The 26501-nt window shown below is 37.4% G+C and overlaps 2 protein-coding genes across 3 annotated transcripts in view; one reads left to right on the forward strand and one right to left on the reverse strand.

Moving 5' to 3' along the window:
* LOC140733581 (trifunctional enzyme subunit alpha, mitochondrial-like) overlaps positions 1-23331 on the reverse strand; it is a 67074-nt gene extending 43743 nt beyond the window's left edge. Inside the window, exons 1-5 of the mRNA XM_073057121.1 lie at positions 23134-23331; positions 9164-9205; positions 7879-7949; positions 7230-7363; positions 6391-6529 (exon numbers count right to left, since the gene is read on the reverse strand). Of these exons, the coding sequence (XP_072913222.1) occupies positions 6391-6529; positions 7230-7363; positions 7879-7949; positions 9164-9205; positions 23134-23209 (462 nt within the window). The 5' untranslated portion in view covers positions 23210-23331. The remainder of the gene's footprint in view (positions 1-6390; positions 6530-7229; positions 7364-7878; positions 7950-9163; positions 9206-23133) is intronic.
* Positions 23160-26501, forward strand: part of hadhb (hydroxyacyl-CoA dehydrogenase trifunctional multienzyme complex subunit beta) — a 31076-nt gene continuing 27734 nt past the window's right edge. The window contains exon 1 of one of the 2 annotated variants that reach the window (XM_073057126.1): positions 23160-23297. The gene's annotated coding sequence lies outside the window, so the exon portion shown is untranslated. Of the gene's footprint in view, positions 23298-23417; positions 23561-26501 lie in introns of those variants that run through there. The other variant, XM_073057125.1, reaches the window with a different exon arrangement.

The raw sequence follows: 26501 nt of genomic DNA on the forward strand, positions 1-26501 counted from the left end.
ATTTGTAATTGTTTTCTAGTACATAAATTAGTTATTATTTGCTATATTATTTATACGGAACTTTTGTTAACGATACGGAACTGGAAGTCATTTTTGGGTTAATTTTTTTTGTAGAGCTAGCTGCTTTTTTAAGTAGCCGTCTAGTTTTGGGTTGCGAGGATGGGGTGGGTTCTCCAGTTCCAACACTACTGACTGTTTCTGTTGTATTCAGGACATGTCTCTGATTTGATTCTACGGATCTATGTTTACATTTTTGCTCCCAGACTGTTACTGTACTGCTTGATTTTTTATATGCCTGCTACCTTCTATGCACTAACAATTGATAATGGTTAATACACTTAAATTTGTGAGCTGGTATGTAAAGGGATTGAATCATCCTGTTAAAAGAAGGAAGGTCTTCTCGCATCTTAAACAACTCAAAGCTGACATTGCTTTCCTTCAAGAAACTCATATTCGTAGTTTTGATAATTCTCGGCTTTTGTCAAAGTGGGCGGGTCAGCATTTTCATTCATCCTTTGCCGCCAAAGCTAGGGGGGTTTCCATCCTTATTAATTCAAATATTCCTTTTGAACTCCATAATAAGATATCTGATACAAATGGCCGTTTTATTATTGTTTCTGGTAAATTATATAATACTAAAGTTGTACTAGCAAACCTGTATGCTCCCAATTTTGATGATGTTAATTTTTTTGAACGTTTTTTCTCCTCACTACCAGATTTAAACTCATACTCTCTTATACTGGGTGGTGATTTTAATTGTTGGTTAGATCCTAATTTGGATCGATCGTCCTCTGTTACTAGATTACCTACTAAATCTGCCTTAGCTATTCACTCTTTTCTCTCTAATTATGGTATCTCTGATATATGGCGTTTCCTTCATCCTACTGAGAGAGATTATTCTTTTTTTTCCACATGTTCACCATACCTTTACTAGAATTGACTACTTTTTACTTGATAATCAACTTATTCCATTTGTCTATTCTTGTGATTATCAGAGTATACTGATTTCTGACCATGCCCCAATTACTTTGTCTTTAAATTTTCCTGGTCTCCCTCAGAGGAATAAACACTGGCGTTTTGACTCAACTTTATTATCGGATGATGATTTTCTAAAATTTATTAAGGATCAGATAACCTTTTATTTTAACACCAATACGTCATCTGAAATGTCATCCCAGATTGTCTGGGATGCCATGAAAGCATATTTGAGGGGTCAAATAATCTCCTACACAGCAAATTTTAATAGAAAGTCCTGTGCAGATCGCTTAGACCTCATTAATCAGATTAAAGAATTAGATCAACTGTATGCTCAAACTAAGAATCCTGAATTATACAAGAAGCATGTAGAACTTCAAACTAAATTTAATCTTCTGTCTACTCAACCTGTTGAATGCCAACTTCTTGAAAGTAAGAGTCACTTCTATATTCATGGTGACAAATCTGGTAAATTTCTAGTCAATCAGCTGAGGCGTTCCAAAGCTAAACAACATATTACAAAGATCCGGAAGGAGAATGGAGACTTTACATCGGATCACTTAGAAATTAATGACGTATTTAAAAATTTTTATTCTCGACTTTATTCCTCTGAATCTCTGAATGAGAATATCTCTGTTGATCATTTTTTAAATAATCTGAATATTCCTTCGCTTTCATCTGATTTTAAAGCCAAACTTAATGCGCCTATATCATCAGAAGAAATATCTTTTGCAATTTCTGCAATGTCTTCAGGGAAATCTCCTTGACTTGATAGGTTCTCCGTAGAATTTTATAAATCATTCTCTTCACTTCTTTCTCCTCAGTTATTCTCAGTATTATCTGACTCGTTTAATTACGGTAAATTGCCACCCTCTTTTAATGAGGCATCTATTATTCTTTTATTTAAAAAGGGTAAAGACCCAACAGAGTGTTCCTCGTATAGGCCGATTTCTTTGCTTAATGTTGATGTTAAAGTTTTGGCTTATAGATTAGAAACTGTTATTCCCTCTATTATTTCTGATGATCAAACTGGTTTTATTATAAACCATCTTCCTTTTTTTAATATTCGGCGTTTATTTAACATTTTATATTCACCTTCAACTGGGATTCCTGAATGTGTTATTTCCCTCGATGCGGTGAAAGCATTTGATCGTATAGAGTGGAACTACCTTTTTGCAGTTTTAGAAAAATTTGACTTCGGTCAAAGTTTTATCTCTTGGATCAAATTGCTGTATCTGTGTCCTACTGCCTCTGTTTTGACTAATTTTCAGAAATCCCAGTTATTTAACCTCAAACGTGGCACCCGTCAGGGATGCCCTTTAAGTCCCTTTCTCTTTGATTTGGCTATAGAACCTTTGGCGATAGCATTTCGAAACTGTCCTGAATTGACCGGGATTTGGGGGGGGGGGGGGGGGGGAGTTGAGCATAAAGTTTCTCTTTATGCTGATGACTTATTACTTTTTCTTTCAAATCCATCTACATCCTTACCTCCAATGTTTTCACTTCTTGATCAGTTTAGCCAGTTTTCTGGCTATAAACTTAAGTTACGTAAGAGTGAACTTTTCCGAATTAATAAAGAAGCACAAGAATTAACATTTCGTGATCTTCCTTTTAAAGTAGTTCATAATCAATTTACTTATCTTGGGATTACAGTCACAAGGAAGTTTAAAGATCTTTTTCGTGAAAATTTTGCCAATCTTTTATATACTACAAAACAGAGTCTGTTACAATGGTCACCTCTATCTATGTCTTTGGTAGGTTGTATTAATGTTGTTAAAATGTATGTTCTCCCTAAATTTCTATATTTATTTCAATCAATTCCAATTTTTATTCCTAAATCTTTTTTTGATTCCTTAGACTCTATTATTTTGTCATATCTGTGGAAGAATAAGCATTCTAGAATTAATAAAGTTTATCTCCAAAAATCTAAAAAAGAGGGTGGCATGACTTTACCTAACTTTCGTTTATATTATTGGGCAGCCAATATACGTTGTGCTACCTTCTGGTCTTTTTTCCATGGCCAACCCGAGTGCCCTAATTGGGTGGCAATGGAGTTGAGTTCCACTAAAGATTTATCCATTTCTGCACTTCTTGGCTCTGTACTCCCTGGTAGTTTGTCCAGATTAATTGTTAATCCTCTTGTTAGACACACTTTGCGTAAATGGGCTCAGTTTAGGAAATTTTATGGTTTCTATGGTTTTTCCTTTTCTAGCCCTATCTTACATAATCACCTTTTTTTACCTACTATGTATGATTCAACATTCCATGATTGGTATAGGAAGGGCATTAGACATTTTGAAGATCTTTTTATTGATAATCGCTTCGCATCTCTTCAACAGCTCTCTGCTGAGTTCAATCTGCCTAATGCTCATTTTTTTAGATATCTCCAAATTAGACACTTTATTAATCCTTTAATTCCTAACTTCCCTGAAATGCCTGAGAAAAATGTTATGGATTTCTTTCTTTCTATTAATCCACTGGGTAAAGGTTTAATATCATTTATTCGTGATAAATTAGCATTCTTACGGCGTGCCCCTGCGGATAAAATTAGAATGGCTTGGGAGCATGATTTAAATATCTCCTTATCTGATGAGACTTGGGACTCGATTCTCAAATCGGTTAATTCAACCTCTCTTTGTGCTCACCATTGCCTTTTACAGTTTAAGATTGTTCACAGAGCCCATATGTCTAAATCTAAACTATCTCGATTTTACCCTAATATTAGTCCTCTTTGTGATAAATGCAAAAGGGGCGAGGCCTCTCTTATTCATATGTACTGGTTCTGTCCTAGCTTGGAGAAATTTTGGAAAGATGTCTTCATAATGTTATCTTATATTCTGAATCACCACCTAGAACCTAACCCTTTAATTGCTTTGTTTGGTTTTTTGGGTGAGACAGATTTACGTTTGAGTTCGACTAAGTGTCGAATATTATCTTTTGCTTCTCTCCTGGCTAGACGTTTAATCCTCCTTAGATGGAGAGATGTTGCCCCACCCACGCATGCTCAATGGCTTAATGATATTATGCCCTGCTTAGACCTTGAAAAAATTCATTATTCAGTTCTTAATTCGGATATAAAGTTCCATAAGGTCTGGGGACCTTTTATTGAGTACTTTCATAACCTTCCTCTTAACTAAGGTTTTTTTTTCGGTCCCTTGCTTTCAGCTCCTTTTTATTGGTAGTAGGCGTTAATATCTTCTGTTTTTAAGTGTATTTACAGTTTTGGGGGTTTGAATGTCCTGATTTATATTCTCTATATTGTGTTGTGGTTGGTCTGGAGTTTTTTTTTGTTGCGGGGCTTGGGGAGGATACTAATTTTACATGTCTTCAATTTGGGTGCTTTCTCAATTATCTTTTTTTGTATTATATTATTATTGTATGTTTATTTTTGCGCTGTATTAATGTTCTTCATTTTGATTTGGGGTTTTTTTTCTATCTATAGCGATGTAGAAAATGCATAAAAAAACTAATAAAAAAAATAATTTAGTTCCAGTGATAGGTGTATTTTAAAAAAATTGACTTTTTTTTGATTAAGATGCAATAAGCTATTTGCGTAGAGAGTGCTACGTCACCATTTAAGCACAAAACCAAAAGCAATCACAATTTCTTCAGCAATATATCACAGATTTATACATATATCATACAAATCACATCAACTCAAATGATGTTCATCATATTCCATTTCTAACTCCACAATGACAGCTGCATTCCTGGGCGAGGAACGATCTTCGTCTAGGAGACATATGAAATTCTGTGGTGAAAGCAGAACCCACAGGGCTGATCAACCTTCTACTGGATCAGAACAGAAGACTCTTATGAGCTGCTGTCAATGGCCTGTGCCCCAGCAGGGCAGTGAGCTTAAGAAGAAGAAGAAATTCCATTTCAGATTGGAAAAATCACATGAAATTAAATCAAAACCATCACTGCATAAAAATTATACTTTTAAATATTTTGGTGATGATTTCAGTTAATCATGGATTTCTTTAGTTCCAAAACTGAAAATGAAATAGTGATGTATAGAACAAGATCTTGACTTATACCAAAATTTATAAGGGGAAGTGCAAAACACAAGTTACTGAGTTGGCTTATCAAAAGACAAAGATAATCATGAATGAAAAAAATAACAATTCAGTCAAGATAAAGAATAACAAAACTCCTGACAAAGTATATTGCTAGCTCTAAAACTAGCTGTATACATTCCTGAAACAAGCTCTTCAACACATGTTCATGCCAGCCTTTTATTCCATCTAAACCATTCTGCCCACATTAGGACTACTGTATCTTTCAATGTTTTGCCCATCTGTGCTTGTCTAAATGCCTTCTATATGTAGTAATCATATCTGATTCTACCACTAGCTCTGGCAGCAACTTTGAGAGATCAATTACTCTCTGAAAAATACTTAAACTTTAGATCCCTTTTAAAACTTCTTCCTCTCACCTTAAACTACCTTGTTTTTGGTACTATGGGGAAAAGATTTTGACTACCTCCCCTATCTATGCCTCTCATAATCCTACATACTTCTTTCTTCTGAGGGTCACCCCTCAGATCATTCACTTCTGGAAAACTGCCTATCAATCTCTCCCCAAGAAGGTTATGGGCCAAATGCAGACAAATGGGACTTGGTTACATTGAGCATCTTGGTCAGCATTGACCAATTGGGCTGAAGGGCCTGGTTCCTTGCTGTATAACTCCATAACTCTATGATGCATAGTCCTTAAACATCTTAGTGAAAATTTACTCTTCACTCTCTCCAGCAAGAATCACATTTTCCTATAATAAGACTATAATCATTGAGTGTGATCAAAACAACATCAATTCAGTACTTAAATGCTTCAATAATTATATCTTACTTTAAGTATATTGTGGGGAAAGGGAAGTGTATATAAGTTTTGATTAAAACAATTAGGAAAGTCCACTTTTCAAAAGCAAGAAAATAATAATAGCAAAATATGAAGAAACACTGAACCAATGCAAAATTTTTTGAAGGAATTCAGAACATTGAGGTAAATGCCTCTTAGATGGGAGATGCAATTCATTCAAGACAGATTTATATGGAACAACATCATAATGCATAAATAAGCATATGTAGATTTACTCTGGAGCTACAAAGCATCTACTGGACTAACTCAGGTAGCATCTGTGAGAGGAAAGGAATCAGTGATGTTTCGGGTTGAAACATTGCATTAAGACTGAGAGTGGAGAGGCAATCAGTGTGAAGAAGAGAAGGGGAGTCTGCAATGATTGGTGGACTGAGGAAGGCTGCAACATGACAGACAGGTTCTGATAGATGGGGGAGGAGAAAAGGGTTTGACTGATGTTGGGAGACAGTGGTGGCCATTAGCTTCAAGCCCTTTCTCCTTGTTTCTCTGCAACTAGTTAGATTGCACATAACAAAGAAGGAACAAAGTCCATACCTCAAGACCGCCACCCAGACAGGAACCATTGATAGCAGCAACAATTGGTTTAGTGGACCCTTCGATCTTCTCAAACATTTTCTGTCCTTCTTGAGATAAACGAACCACCTCTTCAGCAGTTTTACACTCCTCTATCATACTGCAAAGAGAACAAGTTTTGTGCGACTACATTTAATACAAATATAACCCACTTACAGAGCAACATTTTTCACATGCATAGGATTTAACAAAATTGCAGTCAATGCCAACTTCTTGCTAAGAGCCTAATTTATATTGGACCAATAAATAATCTTTTGGAGACTTCAATAGAATCTGCTTTTAAAAATCTACTTTTGGAGACTGCAATAGAATCAAAGGCTTCAACATAACCCAAAAAAACATTTATATATTTTTAAAATGTTGATCGTATTAGAAATTATAGTTTCTTGACTACTTAATTCAGACCATACAGAGTAAATTCTTAAACTGTACATTTCGCAAAGTTTTCTTTTCCCTTTAAGAAAGCAATAAAGATAATCTGTCAAGAAAGCAACTTTCCCACAATCTTCAAAATTAAAACTGGTAGGAAAACAAATGCTATGAGTAACAGCTTTAAAAAAGCTAAGTTTTAAAAAAAAGAGGAAAAGAAGCAATATGGACAGGAAATAAACCAAAAAAAGGGGAAAACTGTATATCATATTGCAAAAAATAACATGAGAATTTTACATCACACAAGGAGGGCCTACAGACTTCTTGACTGTCAGATCTTTGGAACAACTGGTCTCACACCACTGCTCTTCTAGTCCTGCAAATAATTCCTTGTGTAATGTTTGGAAATAAATTTTAAAAATGCAACATACTTGATGTCAGCGCCAGCGATAAAACTACCCGGTTTTGATGAGATAAGTACAATGCTTCTGACTGAATCATTTGCCCAGACTTCATTCATCACATCAGTAAATTCTGACTGTAGCTTTTGGGATAGAGTGTTAACCTAAACAGAATGAAAAGGAAACAAATTTCAAATCACTCAAGTCACATATAAACGCAAGAGATTCTGCAGATCTGGAAATCCAGAGTAACACATACAAAATGCTGGAAGAATTCAGCACATCAGGCTGCATGTACAGAAAATAAACAGTCCACATTTCGGGCCAAGTCCCAATGAAGGGTCTCATTATTTCACTGGATATCTCAAGACTTAATTTCCAATATGCACTTGACATTCAAAGGCATAGAATCAGATACTGCAATAAACACCAATTCTTATAATAATCTTAATTATTTCCACGTTGTACAATTTTATACTGAGCTGAGAGATTTTAGTGCTGGACCCTTTGCATATGATAGGCCTTTGTTAATGCTTTCGAAAATATTCTAGAACATTAAAAACTTTTACATATCACTTTCTGAGAGCACTGGATCTGAATAAATTCAAGAGAGTTGATGAACTGGTAATTTAACTCACTTAGCAGTCAATCATTATTAAATGCTCAATTTAATTCTTACCTTGGAATTTGGTGTGTTAAACCGTACAACTGCAACATCACTTTTGACTTCATAGTTGACATGGGTCCTCTCTATAAGAAAGGCAATAGGAACTTCATTTTTCTTTTTTAAAAAACAATTCCTGGAGTTCTCCTAAGTTTTCAAAACTGCCTCTTGCTTGTAATGCCATCTCTCAATTGTATGTGTTGTCAGTGAATAAAGCTGCTGCCTCAACTCCAAAAATTTCCAACATTTTTCTGTTCTTTTATCATAGCTTTAAAAAAAGTTTCCAAATACTTTAATTCTAGGCAATGCAATTGAACTCTGCATCAACATTCCAAAGTAAATCTTTTAACTGAGTTAATAGAAATTCATCCTGGTATACAAGGAAATCAAATATTATTTCCAATTACTATCATAATAAACTGCTTGTTAAGCATCAAAACTACACCTTGAAAAAAAAGTCACAAAAATAAACAAATACATAACGTACTAAGGTTGTAAAACTATTACAATGGTGATTACATAATATAGTTTGTGGTCCATTAAAATATAGAAACAAGAGTTTAACTCATCATCCATTTTCCATTTATTTCATATTATCTGTAATATTCATAAAAAAGATTTTATAGGCAAAGATTGCTTTTTCTAAAAAATAATGATATTTTTGTCCATGAAAGCTAAAGTTGTCTTCGGGCATGGGTTTAGTTAACTTGAAATGAAACTAAATATGAACTGATTATTTGTCGGCCTTTTATAAATCTTTGCCTAATAGCTTCAATTCTTGTTTGTGTAAAAGTTATCAGTTACTAACAAATATCCACAATACAATGTCATAAGTAAAGCTTTCAATTTTTAGCTTCTCGCAATGCAACCCAAAATACATACCATCTGTAGAAATGCTAATTTGATTTTATGAGATGTTTAACACAAAGATTAAGTAAAAAATAAATTCTAAAAGTCCATCTCCAAATAGTAATTGTATTCCATCAATGCTTTCTTTTCCAACTCACTAATGTTGAAGGAAAATTCTGAAAATCACAATTTTCAGTATTTAATTCAAAATTATTAAAACAGATCAAAAATATCCAACTTTTGCAGATTTTAGCATAGTGATTTTTTGTTCCCCCATTGTTATTTTATATTGAGAAACAGGCCAGAGGGTTTGAATGTAGTATGTAAACTGGAATATCTGTTTATAGCATTTGATATTTGAACCAAAAGCATCACAGTGCCCAGTGAATGTTTTTGATATGAAGTGGTTTATGACCGACTTATTTTTGATGCTATTATTAAAAGCACTTACCCATCATAATTGATGAAACTGTGAAACAGCGATGGAAGTTATCTAAAATAGAAAAATGAAAATAGTTCAATTTAATAATTAACACAAGTCAACTCAGAGGAATTTAGAATCTTTTGAACTAACATATTCCAAACTAAGTTGTGCTGACTCTCTACATCAATAAATCACATGAATAACTAAAATTCAATATAAGAAAAGCAGAAATTTCCTCAAAGTGCATTCCTGGAGTACCAATGCCATTGGCTTTAATTGTATGGACTCACCACTTAAATGGTTGAAATTAAATTATTTACACCCTGTACCATAATCTTCCTCTTTTAACATTCTATGCTCTAGGTAATGAATGCAACCATTCCATAAGGCATCTTAACTGCCTAATCTACCTATGCTGCACCTTCTAGGATCCTTGGAAATGTACCAAAGTCTCTCTGCTCTTCAGTCCTACTTAGTGTCCTACCAATCACTATACAAATCTTAACTTTTTAGTCAGCTGAGGTTTTCCGGTGACATCATCGTCGAGAATGGCAGCTTAAGTCACCAGCTCCTCCAGAAAAATGCGTATTAAGCCCCGTTAACCCATCAAATATAATATTTTTTGAAAAATATTTGAACTGAAAAGAGGGGCAAGAATGGGGAAAAGGAATGGAAATAAAAAAAGCGACACTGTGGAGTCTGCGGCCGAGAGGAGTGCAGCGAGCGGCTCTCCTACCCAACTGCGTGCTGGCGAGGCGGACGCTGGGCCTTGTTCAGGCAAAGCGGCGAATGTGATCGAAATACTGAATGAAATAACGGAGTTCCAGAAAGATATAAAACAGCAGTTTCGTGATATTAAGTCAGAGCTTGCCAGCGTCAATCAAAAAATAGCAGTGGCAGAGACTCGAATTGAGGTGGAAGATCGCGTTCAAAACGTGGAACAGATACTGAGCAAGACAATAAAAATAATACATCACCAAGAAGGTAAACTGCTTGACCTGGAGGAAAGATCACGGTGGAAAAATATCAGAATCTACAACGTTCCCGAAGGAGCGGAGGGCTCGTCTAGATAGATAGATAGATAGATAGATAGATACTTTATTCATCCCCATGGGGAAATTCAACTTTTTTCCAATGTCCCATACACTTGTTGTAGCAAAACTAATTACATACAATACTTAACTCAGTAAAAAAAAATGATATACATCTAAATCACTATCTCAAAAAGCATTAATAATAGCTTTTAAAAAGTTCTTAAGTCCACAACTGACCTATAGAACATCTTCAGCATCTCACTACAGACATTGAATGACGCCAACCTTCTTAGGAAGTACAGTCGACTCTGTGCCTTCCTGCACAAGGCATCTGAGTTGGCAGTCCAGTCTAGCTTCTCGTCTAACTGTACCCCCAGATACTTGTCTATGACGGAGTTTGTCGGAAAGTTACTGCGGGACACGCTGGATCTTCCCTTGGCTATGGAGCTGGAAGTCGAAAGAGCCCATCGTGTGCTCGTCCTGAAACTTACCCGGGATAGAAAGCCACGCTCAATAATAATTAAATTCCTTCGGTATAGCACCAAGGCGGAGATTCTTCAAAGGGCCTGGGGTAAGAAGGGAGTGTTTTTCGATGGTAATTAACATATTTTGACCAAGATCCCCCCCCCCCCTCACCCCGCGGTCCTGCAGAAATGCAAAGAATACTCTGAAGTAAAGCGAGTACTAAAGCAAAAAAAATTAGATTTCAAACTCCGTACCCTGCTAAACTTCGAGTGTTTTATGACAACGGGACGTGGTTGTACCAGACACTGGAAGAGGCAACTACAGACATGAAGGCCAGAGGGTTGCCCGTCAGCATGACCAAAACGAGGGAAAGCCTGGCTGAGGAATTATCCCGCTCTGCTTGGGAAATAGTGCGAGAATCGAGAAGGCAGGAGGTGGGAGGAGGCCAAGAGAAATATATCAGGAAGAGACCGGGAGTTTCCCCAAAGACAATTTTCACCCCCTTCAGAAGGTTTGGCTAACTTTAAAAATGTTGAGAAGCTAAACGGAAGCAAAAGTACACGGTGGTATACCTATCTCGAGAAATACTTATTATAATGTGGATTTTATATTACTTAGTAGTCGTTCTTTATTCGCTCACTTACTCCTTTTCCCCCCACCAAAATGAGAATATATGTGTGCATATATGTGTATGTATGTAATGTGTGTGTGTATATATGTATGTATATATATATTTGTGTGTGTGTGTGTGCATGTATATATATAGGAGTAGTACACAGGGAAATCTTTTGTGTAATGGATTTGTTCACTGACTTTTATGAATACTGCAATGGGGGCCCTCAACTCACAAATAGGAGGGGTTATCCCCCACAGCTAGATATTTCCTCTAGCTCAACACAGGGTCATCTACTAGAGACCTCAGCCTTGGAATCACACGTTTGCTACCATTTTTGTTATTATTTGCGTTTCTTGGTTCTTATTTGTTCAGGGAGTAGATTGATTAAGTTTTATTCTAATTTCAATAATACATTGACAGATAAATACAGATGGCTAAGGACAAGATAAAATTCATTTCTTTTAATGTCAATGGGCTATTAAATCCAAACAAACGCAAGAGAATTTTATCCAAAATGAAAAAAAAGAACGCCCATGTAGTATATTTACAGGAAACTCATTTAAATGATAATGAGCATAAAAAACTAAAGAGGATGGGCTTCACTAATCTGTTTTTCTCCTCATATAAATCAGGACATAGGAGAGGAGTTGCTATTCTTATCTCAAGTAAGCTAAATTTTGAAAAAGTATTCAAAATGGGAGATAAAGAGGGCAGATATATTCTGGTAAGGGGGAATATAGACAGAAATTCAGTTACTCTATTGAATATATATTCACCCCCGGGAAGTGATATTAGTTTCTTTCAGAAAATTACTGATATTATGGTAATGGAAACAGAAGGTCTCCTGATATGTGGGGGAGACTTAAATTTACAATTGCAAACAAACTTAGACTCTTCCAATAGAAAAACCTATGAAACAAAATCTTTACATAAGAAAATTAATACGCTTTTTGAGGATGTTGGTTTAATTGATATATGGAGGGACCTTTTCCCTGACAGAAGGGATTACACTCATTACTCTGCTCCCCATTCTGTATATACAAGAATAGACTATTTCATAACATTTGGAAAAGACAAGGACAAAATAAACACCTGTGGAATTGGGGCAATAGATGTAAGTGACCATGCACCTATAGATTTATCTGTTGATTTTGACCTACAACCAAAGAATACTATTTGGAAACTAAATTCAAGTCTACTCAATGATCCATTCTTTAAGGAATAAATTAAAAAATAAATTGGTCTCTACTTAGAATTTAATGATAATGGAGAGGTTTCACCTCCCATTTTATGGGATACTCTGAAGGCGGTCTTAAGAGGGAAAATTATAGCGATATCTTCATATAAGAAAAAAGTAAGGAATAAAACATTAGAGGAATTACAAAATAGGCTGAAGGAACTAGAAAAAAAACACAAATTGAATTTGGCACAGGATACATTAGGGGAAATTAAAAGAATTAGGAATGAAATAAATAGTTTGGCTATGCAAGAAATCAGGAAAAACTTAATGTTTCTGAAACAGAGACATTATGAAAGTGGATCGAAATCTATGAAAATACTGGCGTGGAAACTGAAACAAAAAATAGCAGAAAATACAATTCATAGAATTAGGGACCCAAGAACGAAAATGATAAAAAAAAATAAGCTAAGTGAAATTCAAGAAGCTTTTGAAGTGTTTTACAAAACTCTATATTCCTAAGTTCCAGGGGGAAGCATAACCCAAAATGACACCTTCTTGAATTCTCTAGAGTTACCCACTTTAAGCAAAGAACAAAATAGAAGGATGACTGCTGACATAACTGAAGTTGAATTAAAAGCTGCAATTAGTAGGCTTAAATTAAGCAAGTCACCAGGATCAGATGGGTATATGGCAGTGGTACAAAGAATTTAAAAATGAGTTAATTCCTGTTTTACTCCCCACACTGAACTGGGCTCTAAAAAAGGCACAAGTGCCACCCACTTGGAAGGAAGTGATAATCTCAGCTATACCAAAGGAAGGCAAGGATAAAATGGAATGCGGCTTGATAAGATATTTTATTACACCCTCTCAGAAATCCCTTATGATAGTAAACTCCCTGTTTGCTGGAGAAATTGTGGAAATCAAAATGCAAATCATTATCATATTTTTTGGGACTGCCCTGTTATCAAAAACTATTGGAAGGGAATACACAATGCCCTACAAGACATCTTTAAACAAGAAATACCCTTAGAGAGTGAGACCATATATTTCGGATATATACCTCAAGAATGGTTGAAAAGAGATAAATATTTAATGAATATACTGTTGCTGGCTGGTAAAAAGACTCTTACTAGGAAATGGTTATCACAGGAGAGCCCAACTTTAAATACATGGATGGAAATTACAATGGACATTTACAAAATGGAGAAGATAACAGCATCTGTTAATCATAAGCTGGAACAATTTGATACATACTGGGAAAAATGGTTTAACTACATAATGCCTCATAGGCCTAATTTTATTCTCACAAATCAATGAATCTGTTGTAAAAAAAAAATCACTCCCTACTTGTACATAGTTTTTTCCTTGTGCTTGTTTTTTTCTTTCCACTCTTTTCTATAAGTGTATACCTCAGATAAATACTTTGTGGAGATTTGTGATATATATGATTATATGATATATATGTACAATGACTGAAATATATCTTATGGAAATGTTTGTTTGATGATGAACTTCAATAAAAAAAATTACAAAAAACTTTTTAGTCAGCTCACATTTTTCAAAATTAACTTCCACCCTCCATTGTTTTGCCATTTTTACCAACTTATGGATGGTATTATCTGCAAACTTATAAATAGAGTTTGGAACAGAATCTGACCATGTAGTTATGAGTGTACAGGGAATAGAGTACAGAGCTGAGGACACACCTTGTGGAGCACCAGTTTTTAAGTAGCCACTGCTGCCTATCCTTACTGACATTGGTCTGTTGGTCCAGAAGTCAATGATACAATTGCAGAGGAAGATATTGACTACCCAGTCCAGCTCTAGGTGATGAATTTGCTTGGATTTAGTGTTGAAGTTGCAGTTGTAGTTCTAACCTAGAGTGTGACGGAGGTGTCCTTTCAGTCCAGATGCTCCAGAGATGAGTGTAGATCTAGCGAATGGCATCCACTGAGATCCTCTTTCGGCAGTGGGTTCAGTTTGTCAGACTTTGTCTGGAAGTCTGGAGTTAAGGCACACCCTGACCAGCCTCTCAAATCACTTCATTTTGGTAGATGTCAAGAGACACTGGACGGTAGTTATTAAAGCATGTTATCATGTTTTATAGTGGTGTTAAAACAGGTAAGAACTACAGATTGAAGCAGGAAGAAGTGAAAAATGTCTGTAAATACCCCTGCTGGCTGATTTGCACAGGATCTAAGGACTTGGCCAGATGCTTTCAAGGATGCACTTTGCAAAAGACTGACCTTACGTCTGCTAGTGATTATGGGTTCAAGTGCAAAGTGCACTGGACACTGTTGGGGTGGACGATTTCATACATTCTTTTCTGTTCAAACTGTGCATAGATGTTGCATATTTTGCAACACACACACACACAAACAAAGTGCTGGAGGAACTCCGCAGGTTAGGCAGCATCTACAGAGGAGAACAAAAAGTCAATGTTTTGAGCAGAAACCTCATCATCTAATGCATCTTTTAATGTTTTATCTTTTATTTTTCCCCCCTCCTGCCTGAAAATCTCTTCTGGCAATAGAGCTTACAAATATATTGTCAGTTTCTCGAATCTGGTGTTGAGTGTGCTAACAACGTTGCCTGTCCAGTTCAATGGAACCAGGGCCACAATGCTAGAGATGTTTGCAGTGAATTTGAAGGACTTTGCAGAGACAGTGATGGTGCCATCTTTTTGCAATGCCTAGAGCTGCTGTTTGTAGGTTATTCAGATCTCTGGAACAACTATTGCCAAGTACACCGCAGATCTGAGATCCCTGTCAACCTGCATCATACAGCCCTCTGAAAACAAAGGTTCAGCACACAACCCTAAAAATGCAGAACAATCCATTTCATATACCAGTTCTCAGCAAAAACACTTCTCATCACTTCTCATCAATGGTAAATTCACTGTTGTCATTAATGTGCCAGCACAACGTTTGGATGACTGGGAAAAAGAAGATTTGAAAATGAAGACTTTAGATCTGGAACAAAACTCACAAATTCCTTTATTCCTTTAATTGATATAGCATTCCAACAATGCTGATTTACAAAAGACACCAATTAAAAAGTTATTGACAAGAAACATGGCTTGGAATTCTAACGTGACTTCCAAAAGAATACGGAGTCATAGAAAAATACAGCACAGAAACAGGCCCTTCGGTCCAACCTGTCCATGCTGAACCATTTACACTGTCTACTTCCATCGACCTGCACTGGGAACAAGGCCCTCCGTACCCCTACCATCCAAGTACGTATCCAAACTTCTTTTAAACATTGAAATCGAGCTTGCATGCACCACTTGTGCTGGCAGCTCCTTCCACACTCTCACGACCCTCTGCGTGAAGAAGTTTCCTTTCATATTCCCGTTAAACTTTTCATCTTTCACCCTTAACCCATGATCTCTGGCTGTTGTCACACCCAACCTCAGTGGATAAAAAGCCAGCTCGCATTTACCCTATCAATACCCCTCATAATTTTGTATACATATCAAACCTCCTCCTAATCTACTTTCTTAGGAATACAGTCCTAACCTATCAGTCTTCCCAAATAACTCAGGTCCTCCAGACCCGGCAAAATCCTTATAAATTTTCTCTGTACTCTTTCAACTTTATTTATATCTTTCCTGTAGGTAGGTGACCAAAACTGCACACAATACTCCAAATTAGGCCTCATGAACGACTTCTACAACTTCAACATAACATCCTATCTTCTGTACTCAATACTTTGATCTATGAAGGCCAATATGCCAAAAGCTTTTTTTTAAAATCTACCTGTGCAATCATTTTCAGTGAATTACAGACCTCTATTCTCAGATCCCTTTGTTCTACCACACTCCTCAGTGTCCTACCATTTACCCCAGTTGGATCCACCAAAGTGCAAAACCTCGCACTTGTCTGTATTAAATTCCATCTGCCATTTTTCACCCCATTTTTCCAGCTGGTTCAGATCCCGCTGCAAGCCACGATAACCTTCCTCACTGTCCACTAAACCCCCAATCTTGATGTTATCCACAAATTTGCTGATTCAGTTAGCCAGATTATCATCCAGATTGTTGATATATTTGGCAAACAACAAGGGAACCAGCACCAATCCCTGCGGCATTCCAGTAGTCACAGGTCTCCAGTCAGAGAGGCTACCATCTCCTACCACTTTCTAGCTTCTTCCACAAAGCTAATGTCCAGTACATTGGATTACACATTTCACCTTGATGCGGTGTGACTGAAACTCCTTGACCAACCTCCCATGCGGGATCTTGTCAAATACTTTACTCAAGTCCACATAGACAACAGCCACTGCCTTGCCTTCATCAACTTTCCTGGTAACTTCCTCAAAAAAAAACTATAAAATTGGTTAGACGTGACCTACCATGCACAAAGCTATGCTGACTATTCTTAATCAGTCCATGTCTATCCAAATACTTATTTATCCAGACCCTCAGAATACCTTCCAATAACTTTCCCACTGCTGATGTCAGGCTCACTGGCCTAAAATTTTCTGCTTTTTTGAAGAGCCTTTATTAAACAGCAGAGCAACATTGCTATCCCCCAACCCTCTGGTACCTGACCTGTTGGTTAGGATGATTTAAGTATCTTTGCTAGGGGCCCTGCAATTTCTGTACTTGCTTCCCACAGGGTCTGAGGGAACACCTTGTCAGGCCCTGGGAATTTATCTATCCTAATTTGCCTTAGTACAGCAAACACCCTCTTCTCCCCTGTAATCTGTCAACTTCAAGGGTCCATGAAGTTGAAGCTGCTTTGCCTCATTTCTATAGACTCCGTGCCCATCTACTCAGTAAATGCAGATGCAAAAAAATTATTTTGAGATCTCCTCCATTTCTTTTGGCTCCACACATGGATTACCATTCTGATCTTCCAAGGATCAATTTTGCAATCCTTTTGTTCTTAACACATCTATAAGATTCTCCTTCACCTTGTCTGCTAGGGTAACCTCACACCTTCTTTTAGACCCCTGATTTCTTTTTGTAAGTATTTTCTTGCATTTCTTATAGTCCATAAGCACCCCATTTGTTCCTTCCTACCTATAAATGCTATGCAACTCCTTTTTTTCCCCCTTAACCTGGGCCTCAATATTCCTTGAAAACCAAGGTTCCCTGCACCTGTTATCTTTACCTTTTATTCTGACAGGCACATACAAGGGTTGTATTCTCAAAATTTCACTTTTGAAGGTCTCCCATTTACAAAGTACACTTTTGCCAGAAAACAGCCTGTCCCAATCCATATTTGCCAGATCTTTTCTGATATTATTAAAATTGGCCTTTCTCCAATTTAGAATCTCAACCTGCGGACCAGACCTACTTTTTGCATACTTATCTTGGATTAGTGGTATTGTGGTCACTAGATGAAAAACGTTCACCAACACAACCTTCTGTCACCTGCCCTGTCTCATTCCCCTATAGTAGATTAAGTACCGCAAATCTCTCATTGAGACTTCTATATACTGATTAAAGAAGCTTTCTGGAACATATTTGACAAGCTCTATCCCATCTAGATCTTTGACAGTATGGGAGTCCCAGTCAATATATGGAAAGTTAAAAATCACCTACTGTAACAACCTTATGTTTTTTGCCACAGTCAATGATCTCTCTGCAAATTTGTTCCTCTAAATCCCTTGGACTGTTGAGAGGTCTATAATATAGCCCCAATTAACATGGTCACACATGGTTTCACCCAGTCTGTCCTGACTGAGCATTGCCTTGACATTTTCCTTGGCTATTGACCTGCCAGTTCTGCCCCTCCTGCAACCAAGTCTCACAAATGGCTACAATATCATAATTCCAGGCGTTGATCCATACCCTGAGATCAGCTGCCTTTCCTATGATGCTTCTTGCATTGAAATGCATGCAGTTCAGGACATTAATCGCACCATGCTCAACTTCATCATTCCTGACTTAGTATGAGGTCTTCTTAACAACTTGTCTCTACAGCCTCTCTAATAACTCTTCTGGCACTCGCGTTCCCATCCTCTTATACCTCTGTTCTAAGCCCCATTATGCAGCGCTAGCTTCCCGCTAGGATAGTAGTCCCCTTCCAGTTCAGGTGCAGACTGTCCCTTCTTTACAGGTTCCACCTTTCCTGGAAGAGAGCCCAATGATCCAAAAATCTTTAGCCCTCCCTCCTACACTAAGTCCTTAGCCATGTGTTAAATTGTATAATCTTCCTACTTCTGGCCTCACTAGCATGCAGCACGGGTAGCAATCTTGAGATCACAACCATGGAAGTCCTCCCCTTTAACTTAGCACCTTACTCCCCAATCTCACTTTGCAGAACCTCGTCACTCTTCCTATCTACGTCATTGGTATCTACGTCATTGGTACCTACGTGGACCACAACCTCTGGCTGTTGACTCTCCTACTTAGGAATACTGAGGACTTGATCTGAGATGTCTCAGAACTGAGTAGATATACTATGACTCAGTTTCTAATGATTGACCTTTTCCCCCATTTAATGATTTTACTGAACAATTATACCACATTCAGTTAGCAAAACAAATTTCATCAAGTGAAAGAATATATTGTGCAAGAACATTATCTCAACCCAATACTAAGCAAAATAAAATGCTAAACCACTCTTCGTCCTTTTTCCTGAAGGCTGTGTATCAAGGGAGATGAACAACTGAATTCAGTGATATAAAATGGTATAATTACAGAGGTAAGTTTTCAATGAAAAGTCATTTCTAATGACATATGTTGTGGCCCATTAGGATGTAAAAAAATGTTTATTTAATTTTTTCACATAACTATCATGATCAGCTTTTTTGCAGAAATGAATGACATTTTAATTTTAGAATACAACTCTAAATATTTTTTAATTTGATATTAATCTTTTGCCATCAAATAAACACACCAAAGAACCATAGTGCAAATAATACACGTGGGCAACTGGAATTACTGAACTTGTCTGCCCCTTGAATTATGCAAATATGCTAGATGTAGCATGCTATTTAATCATTGAACTTTGGCACAGATTGTTCATTTACTTCCCATACATGGTTTAAAAAAAGGGCTGGGATAACCTTTGTCCCACTTCAAACACGTATGCTTGTTTGCAGATTAGGCCACCAACTGTTCCGTTGGTCTGACACTCCCACAAATATTTGTACCATTCAGTATGATTGCAACACTTTGTAATTATGACAAAAAATAGCAAGGATGGCAATTTAATGCTCAAGATGAGCAGAGCAAAAGTAACAAAGCACAAAGTTAAACTCCATTTAAATAATAATTTTGTTGAAAACTGTCAGATCCCAAACAGAGAGGAAACTGAAATATGAGTTAACACCAAGCTGAACTCTTAAAATGAAGACAATACTTTTTTTTTGTGGACACTAAGTATGTAGTTATCATCATCATTATGCGTTGTGTTGTATGATGTGGATGATTATGGTCTACAGGCTAGCGGAGGGAAGGAGCGCCTTACACTTCCTTTGGTAGAGACGCATCTCCACCCTGCCAGCCAAATGTATGGTACAATGCACAAATATAGCACTGTACATCAAAATATTGTAGCCTGCAAAAACAGATGAAAGCAGTATTTTCAGACTAATCTGCTTTTCATTTCCTTAGGGTTTAGTTCCACATTCACATATATCTTTGCATTATTTTCCAGATTTGAAATTCACTAAGATGCCTAGCTTAATAGGACACATTATTTAAAATTTGAAACATCATAAGAGGAAAATGTAATGATAAACATGATACAAGCTGGACACATCTCAAATTTGGAGCTACGTAATTAAAACATTCACAAGTTGCTTGAATGTGGTGGTTTGGAAAACAAAATAAAAACCCTTATTTCTTTGAAGTCTGGACCTGCAAGAACTAATCCACTTACAGGGAATCTAACTGCGTATTTAAATTTATAAAAGTTTCTAACAGTGAAAAAGCAACACACAAAATAATGGAGGAAGTCAGCAGGTCAGGCAACAGTGAAAGAGCGGTGTTTAATAGACAAGCACCTCAGTGGTTTTGGATAATTAATATTCTATAGTTTGCAAGTGGCTCTGCTTTGATGGTTTCAATTGAAAATGAAATATATTTTTAATTAACTAAAGAAAAAGACCTCCAGTATACTAAGTTAGAACCATTCTTTCACCTTAATAAAAAGGGACTGATGGCAAAAGAAAAGTGGTACACATCTGGAGGATAGGAAGATCCTGACATACCAAAACATTGCGGTGAATAATTCTACAAATTCTTATCTCATCCATTTCTCTCACATCTGAGAAGTGAGCGTATCAGAGGTAAAGTGACCACCTTCAAGATAGGAGAAAAAACCTGATTGTGATAGATACAAAGGGTTCTCCCAGGGAATTGATCATGATAATCTCTTCAACTACACCCATCTCCTACCCCACCATCACATGGCTGAAGAGCTCTTCCCTAAGATACAATGAAAATTCTTCCCACAATACCAAATTCATACAAGGAGATATTGTAGTTAAGAAAATAAGAATTGGTCAAAAATGTAGAATTTAACTATTATAACAAGTAGAATGGCTGCAAGGTTTGAGGAGGTAATTCCAAAACTTAAAACTGTAGGTGGCTCAGGTCACAGCCAACAATCTGAGAAGCTTAAGAGACCAGAAATGGAGAATTGCTGGGTTTTTGAAAGGATAATAGGACTGGAGGAGATCACTGTGACATTTGAGATCTTTTGTTCTTTGAACCTGATATGCTGCATTTTATGGAGTGGACACAAACCAACTCCATTTGTTTCTGATGACATTTAAGATTGTATTTATATACTGACTATTTAAGTGATATAAACTATTTTTTTTCCAGTGCTATTGCAAATGCAAATTCAATTCAAAGCAACTCAGCAGGCCAGGAAAGTGTAAACAGTTGACGTTTCGGGTGAGACCCTTCATCATCAATTCAAACTGTTTTAGTTGCTGACCAAGGGAAATTTTAGGTGGCTTCACTAAGTAAACTATTTACATATTTCAGAACTTTGCTCCCTCAGGGAGCATTATGATCAAAATTTATCAGAACTTATGTAAATAAAACAATGAATCAGATCATGAACATAAAATGTGATTGGAGCACTTCATAAAAACCTGATCATCTACTGAAAAGTAGATGTCAATTTGACAGTTTTTAGTATGGACATTGTATGGCATCTTGGGATATTTATAACATCATTATTATATATATATTTGTTAACTTTATACCTAAGATTTTTAGTCAGAGTATGCTCTTCTGCCTACTAAATTTTCATTGACCTTCATGCACACATTAACTCCAAACTCTTCCAAACGGAACCCTCAAATTAATATTTGCAAAAAATCATAATTTAAATTATAACAAATTAAATTATGACTCATACAAATGTGATGTTGGTGTCAGGTAAAAGGCTTAACCACAACAGACTTTAATAAAATAGAGGTGACCCAGCACTAGGAGGCGGACATAATCTTAGAAAATGGTCCATATTGCAATTTTCGATATCACAAATATATACATGAAACGAGAAACACAGTTGGGGAAAAATGTTATTTACTTTATTTTGCCACATAAATTCTGTGAGAGTGAGTTTTATTCTCAAATTTTTGGGTGATGATTTTTAAATTTCTTTTACACAAATTTATATATTCCCAAATTCTCCTACTAAAATCACTAAATTTCCAATAAATGAAAGAGTTGATTTTCATGAGTGCTCAACTAAGATCCTTAATTAAAACAGAAGTTTATATTCAACACAAAGTAAATGTTAAAAAAGTCATAAATACTGTAAATTGCCACAGTGTCCATAGTACAAGGGTCAAATTGACATTTACTTTCAGCAACTATGTCAATAAATGCCTGCTGCACAAATAGTACAGGGACAACCTTATAAAAATTAACAGAGAGTTATCAATGACTCTTTAAATTCATTTATTTCTAGCGCTGTTGGTCAAAATTGTCTCTCAAGAAAAAAAAGACAGAAAATGCTGGAAACACTCAGCACGTCTGGCAGCACCTGTGGAAAGATGATACTTGACCTGAAACATCTTTTACAGATGGTGGTCCAGCTGCAGTTTCTAGTATTTTGCTTTTATCTAAGGATTTCCAACAACTATAGTTCTCTTTTTTCATTTACTGACAAGAGGGCTGATTGACATCATCCTACACAATTTATAGGAAATAAAGTATTTAATTTCACATTCCATTCAAATGTTTTATTTTATTTGTTCTTTCAAAGATTAGGGTGGCAGCTGAAGTGTTTTTATTGGAAGTCAACACTACCAATTGGGCGAAACCATTTAGAATGCAATTATGTAAAAATAAAACAAACATTTGAGTTTTATTTTGCCAAGTCCAATAACATGCAAATATTCTTTTATATTATGAGCTATGTAGATCGCACAGCACAACGTACGTATCGAACACAAATCAGACAGAGAGGGAATAAAAAGTCGAAGTGTCAGATCTCTATAAACTTGTCTCCGGGAGAAAGTAACAAGTAATGTTGGAAGAATTTTTCTTTTGACTTATAAGGTCGAAAAGCTGGCCTGATGACCAGATATTGAGAGAGAGAAATTCCGTAACATAAAAGTTATCAAAATGTCGTGGCATTTATGTGCAATAGACGCACTGCATCAACACAACCTACCGCTAAATTTAGGCAACTATTCTCATAGAGTCCGCTGTAGCGAAGGACATAAAAACTTGAATTCCTTCCATAAATGAAATAAGATCTTAAACCGTGTGTACCTGAAAAGCGTAGCCGCCTCCCGGCTAAAAGCCGGAGCCGTAGCGGCAACGCCACTGCCCGTACCACCGCCGCCATCTTCTGCTGACCCGGCTCCGCCCTACGCGACGGCCTAAGGGAAATCTCGGGCTCGCCTGAGCAAAAGTACCCACAGCGGGTCTAATAGGTTAGAATCGCATTTAATCCCAAATATTTCACCCTCTATTTCCTCTACCGCTTTAAAATGTTTTTGTGCGGGGGAGGGCAAAACACAATAATGGGCGGGCTCTGAGGTTAGGCTGGGAGGGGACCTCCGCTGGTTGTTAGGGTGAGAGAACGGCGGCTCGGGTCCGGGAAGCGAGAGAGCCGAGTACGGGATCCGGAGAATCGAGGGATCGGATCGGGAGGAGCACGGCAACGAGAGGCCGGGGCCGAGTCGGAGAGGCAGAGGTGAGGGGCCGGGAGCTGATAACCAGATCGCTGGTAAAACCTTGCTCAGTGGGCGAGACCATTTGTGAAGCGGAGCCTGTGGGGAGTCTCGGGCTTGGCTGGCGAGGGTAGCGTCGGCTAAGGTGCTGGTCCAAAATTAAAATCAAATGTTGGAGAGTCTGACATTAAAAGAGAAAATACTGAAAGTGCTTGGCAGGTCGGAGTTTTTTTTGTGGCGAGGTCATTGCTGGAAATATGAAACGGATGACGATGCTGTTGCTTGGTTTAGTTGAGACTTTACTACGGGTAATTTTTGTATTTGGCTTCACAGTTATGAGGCTGGAGGGGAGAAGGGTGGTGTGTGTCCGGTGGCGGGGGAGGGAACAAGTTACGGGATGGATTTCGCTTGGGGCATGACTGCCCACCCCAGAGTGTCCAGGGCTCGGCCCTGTCCCTCGCCAATGATTTCAGCGGAATTGGATACGCTGTCATATCAGGGTCCGGTTTTCTCTGTCTTCCCGGCCGTGACAGAGTTAATACTCAATGTTGACTATTCTGTAAACTCTTCTCGCAGCTCTTTGCAATGTAGTAATTTTGTTTTCACTTGCGCCGATTTTAAAGTAAACTATTGATAAAGTGTAAAAGGTGTAAATCTCCATGTAAATTGTCCCATTATTACTTACAATAATGTCATTGTGGATTTCGCCCTTACAATCCTGACCTCATTGCCCATGCAACTAACACGTCTTTGTAGTTTTTATTATTTGCCTTGTTTGAATTTTAAGTGTGGGATGACAGACAGACATACTTTATTGATCCCGAGGGAAATTGGGTTTCGTTACAGCCGCACCAACCAAGAGTAGTGTAGAAATATAGCAATATAAAACCATAAATAATTAAATAATAACAAGTTAATCATGCCAAGTAGAAATAAGTCCAGGACCAGCCTATTGGCTCAGGGTGTCTGCCACTCCGAAGGAGGAGTTGTAAAGTTTGATGGCCACAGGCAGGAATGGTCAGCTTGTTATTTCTAACTATACAATTTAGATTGATATAGTTCATTCTTACACACTGTTCCACAAGAGTAAGCTAAACTTTATAATGCCATAAATTCTGAAAAAGTTGAAATTAAGTTTGAGCACCCCATATCCAAAATTGGAAATATTGGAATGTTGGAAATGTTTTGAATTTTGGAATTTTGCATTTATAATGAGACACCTCAGGGATGTGACCCAAGTCTAAGCACAAAATCAATTTATATATACAGCTTATACATATACCCCAAAGGTAGTTTTATATAATATTTTAGCTAATTTTATGCATGGAGCAATAATGTATACATTGAGCCATAAGAAAGATGTTATCACCAATAAGAGAAAATCTGCAGATGCTGGAAATCCAAGCAAGACACACAAAATGCTGGATGAACTCAGCAGGAAAAGTGTATAGAACATAGTATAGTACAGCACATTACAGTATAGTCAATGTTTTGGGGGAGACCCTTCGTCAGGACTGGAGAAAAAAAGATGAGGATCAGAGTTAGAAAGTGGGGGAGGAGAGGAAGAATCATAAGGAGATAGGTGAGACCTGGAGCAGGAGGGGTGAAATTAAAGAGCTGGGAAGTTGATTGGTGAAAGAGGTAAAGGGCTAGAGAAGGGGTAATCTGACAGGAGAGGACAGAAGGCCATAGAAGAAAGAAAAGGGGCAGGTAAAGAGATAAGGTGAGAGATGGAAAAGGGAATGGGGAATGGTGAAGGGGGGAGCATTGCTGGGAGTTTGAGAAATTGATGTTCATTCCATCAGGTTGGAGGCTACCCAAACTGCCAACCTGAATGTGGCCTCATGTAAAGGAGCCAAGGACTGACGGAATGGGAAGTGGAATTAAAATGGGTGGCCACAGGCAGATCCTTCTTTTTCTGGTGGACAGAGCATAGCTGCTCGGCAAAGCGATCTCTCAATCTATGTCGGGTCTCACCAATAAACAGGAGGCCACACTAAGAGCACTTGGATACAGTAGATGACCTAACAGACTCACAGGTGAAGTGTCGCCTCACCTTGAAGGACTGTTTGGGACTCTGAATGGTAGGTGTTATCACTACCTTGGCCACCCAGGCTGTTAGTGGCTGTTAGGCATTGCCATCATTCTTGGCATGCCGTGTTTACAGTAGCATGCAAAAGTTTGGGCACGCCAAGAGATTTGAGCGCTCAGTTAACTTTTACCAAGGTCGCAAGACCTTAATTAGCTTGATAGGGCTATGGCTTGTTCGCGGTCATCCTTAGGAAAGGCCAGGTGATGCAAATTTCAAAGCTTTATAAATATCCTGACTCCTCAAACCTTGTTCCAACAATTAGCAACCATGGGCTCCTCTAAGCAGCTGCCTAGCACTCTGAAAATTAAAATACATGATGCCCACAAAACAGGAGAAGACTATAAGAAGATAGCAAAGCATTTTCAGGTAGCCGTTTCCTCAGTTTGTAATGTAATTAAGAAATGGCAGTTAACTGGAACGGTAGAGGTCAAGTTGAGGTCTGGAAGACCGAGAAAACTTTCCAAGAGAACTGCTCATAAGATTGCTAGAAAGGTAAATCAAAACCCCCGTTTGACTGCAAAAGACCTTCAGAAAGATTTAGCAGACTCTAGAGTGGTGGTGCACTGTTCTACCGTGTAGCGACACTTGCGCAAATACGACCTTCATGGAAGAGTCATCAGAAGAAAACCTTTCCTGCGTCCTCACCACAAAATTCAGCGTCAGAAGTTTGCAAAGGAACATCTAAACAAACCTGATGCATTTTGGAAACCATTCCTGTGGACTGATGAAGTTAAAATAGAACTTTTTGGCCGCAATGAGTAAAGGTATGTTTAGAGAAAAAGGGGTGTAGAATTTCATGAAAAGAACACCTCTCCAACTGTTAAGCACAGGAATGGATCGATCACGCTTTGGGCTTGTGTTGCAGCCAGTGG

This window comes from Hemitrygon akajei, chromosome 9 (genome assembly GCF_048418815.1).
Source record: "Hemitrygon akajei chromosome 9, sHemAka1.3, whole genome shotgun sequence".
Taxonomy (NCBI): domain Eukaryota; kingdom Metazoa; phylum Chordata; class Chondrichthyes; order Myliobatiformes; family Dasyatidae; genus Hemitrygon; species Hemitrygon akajei.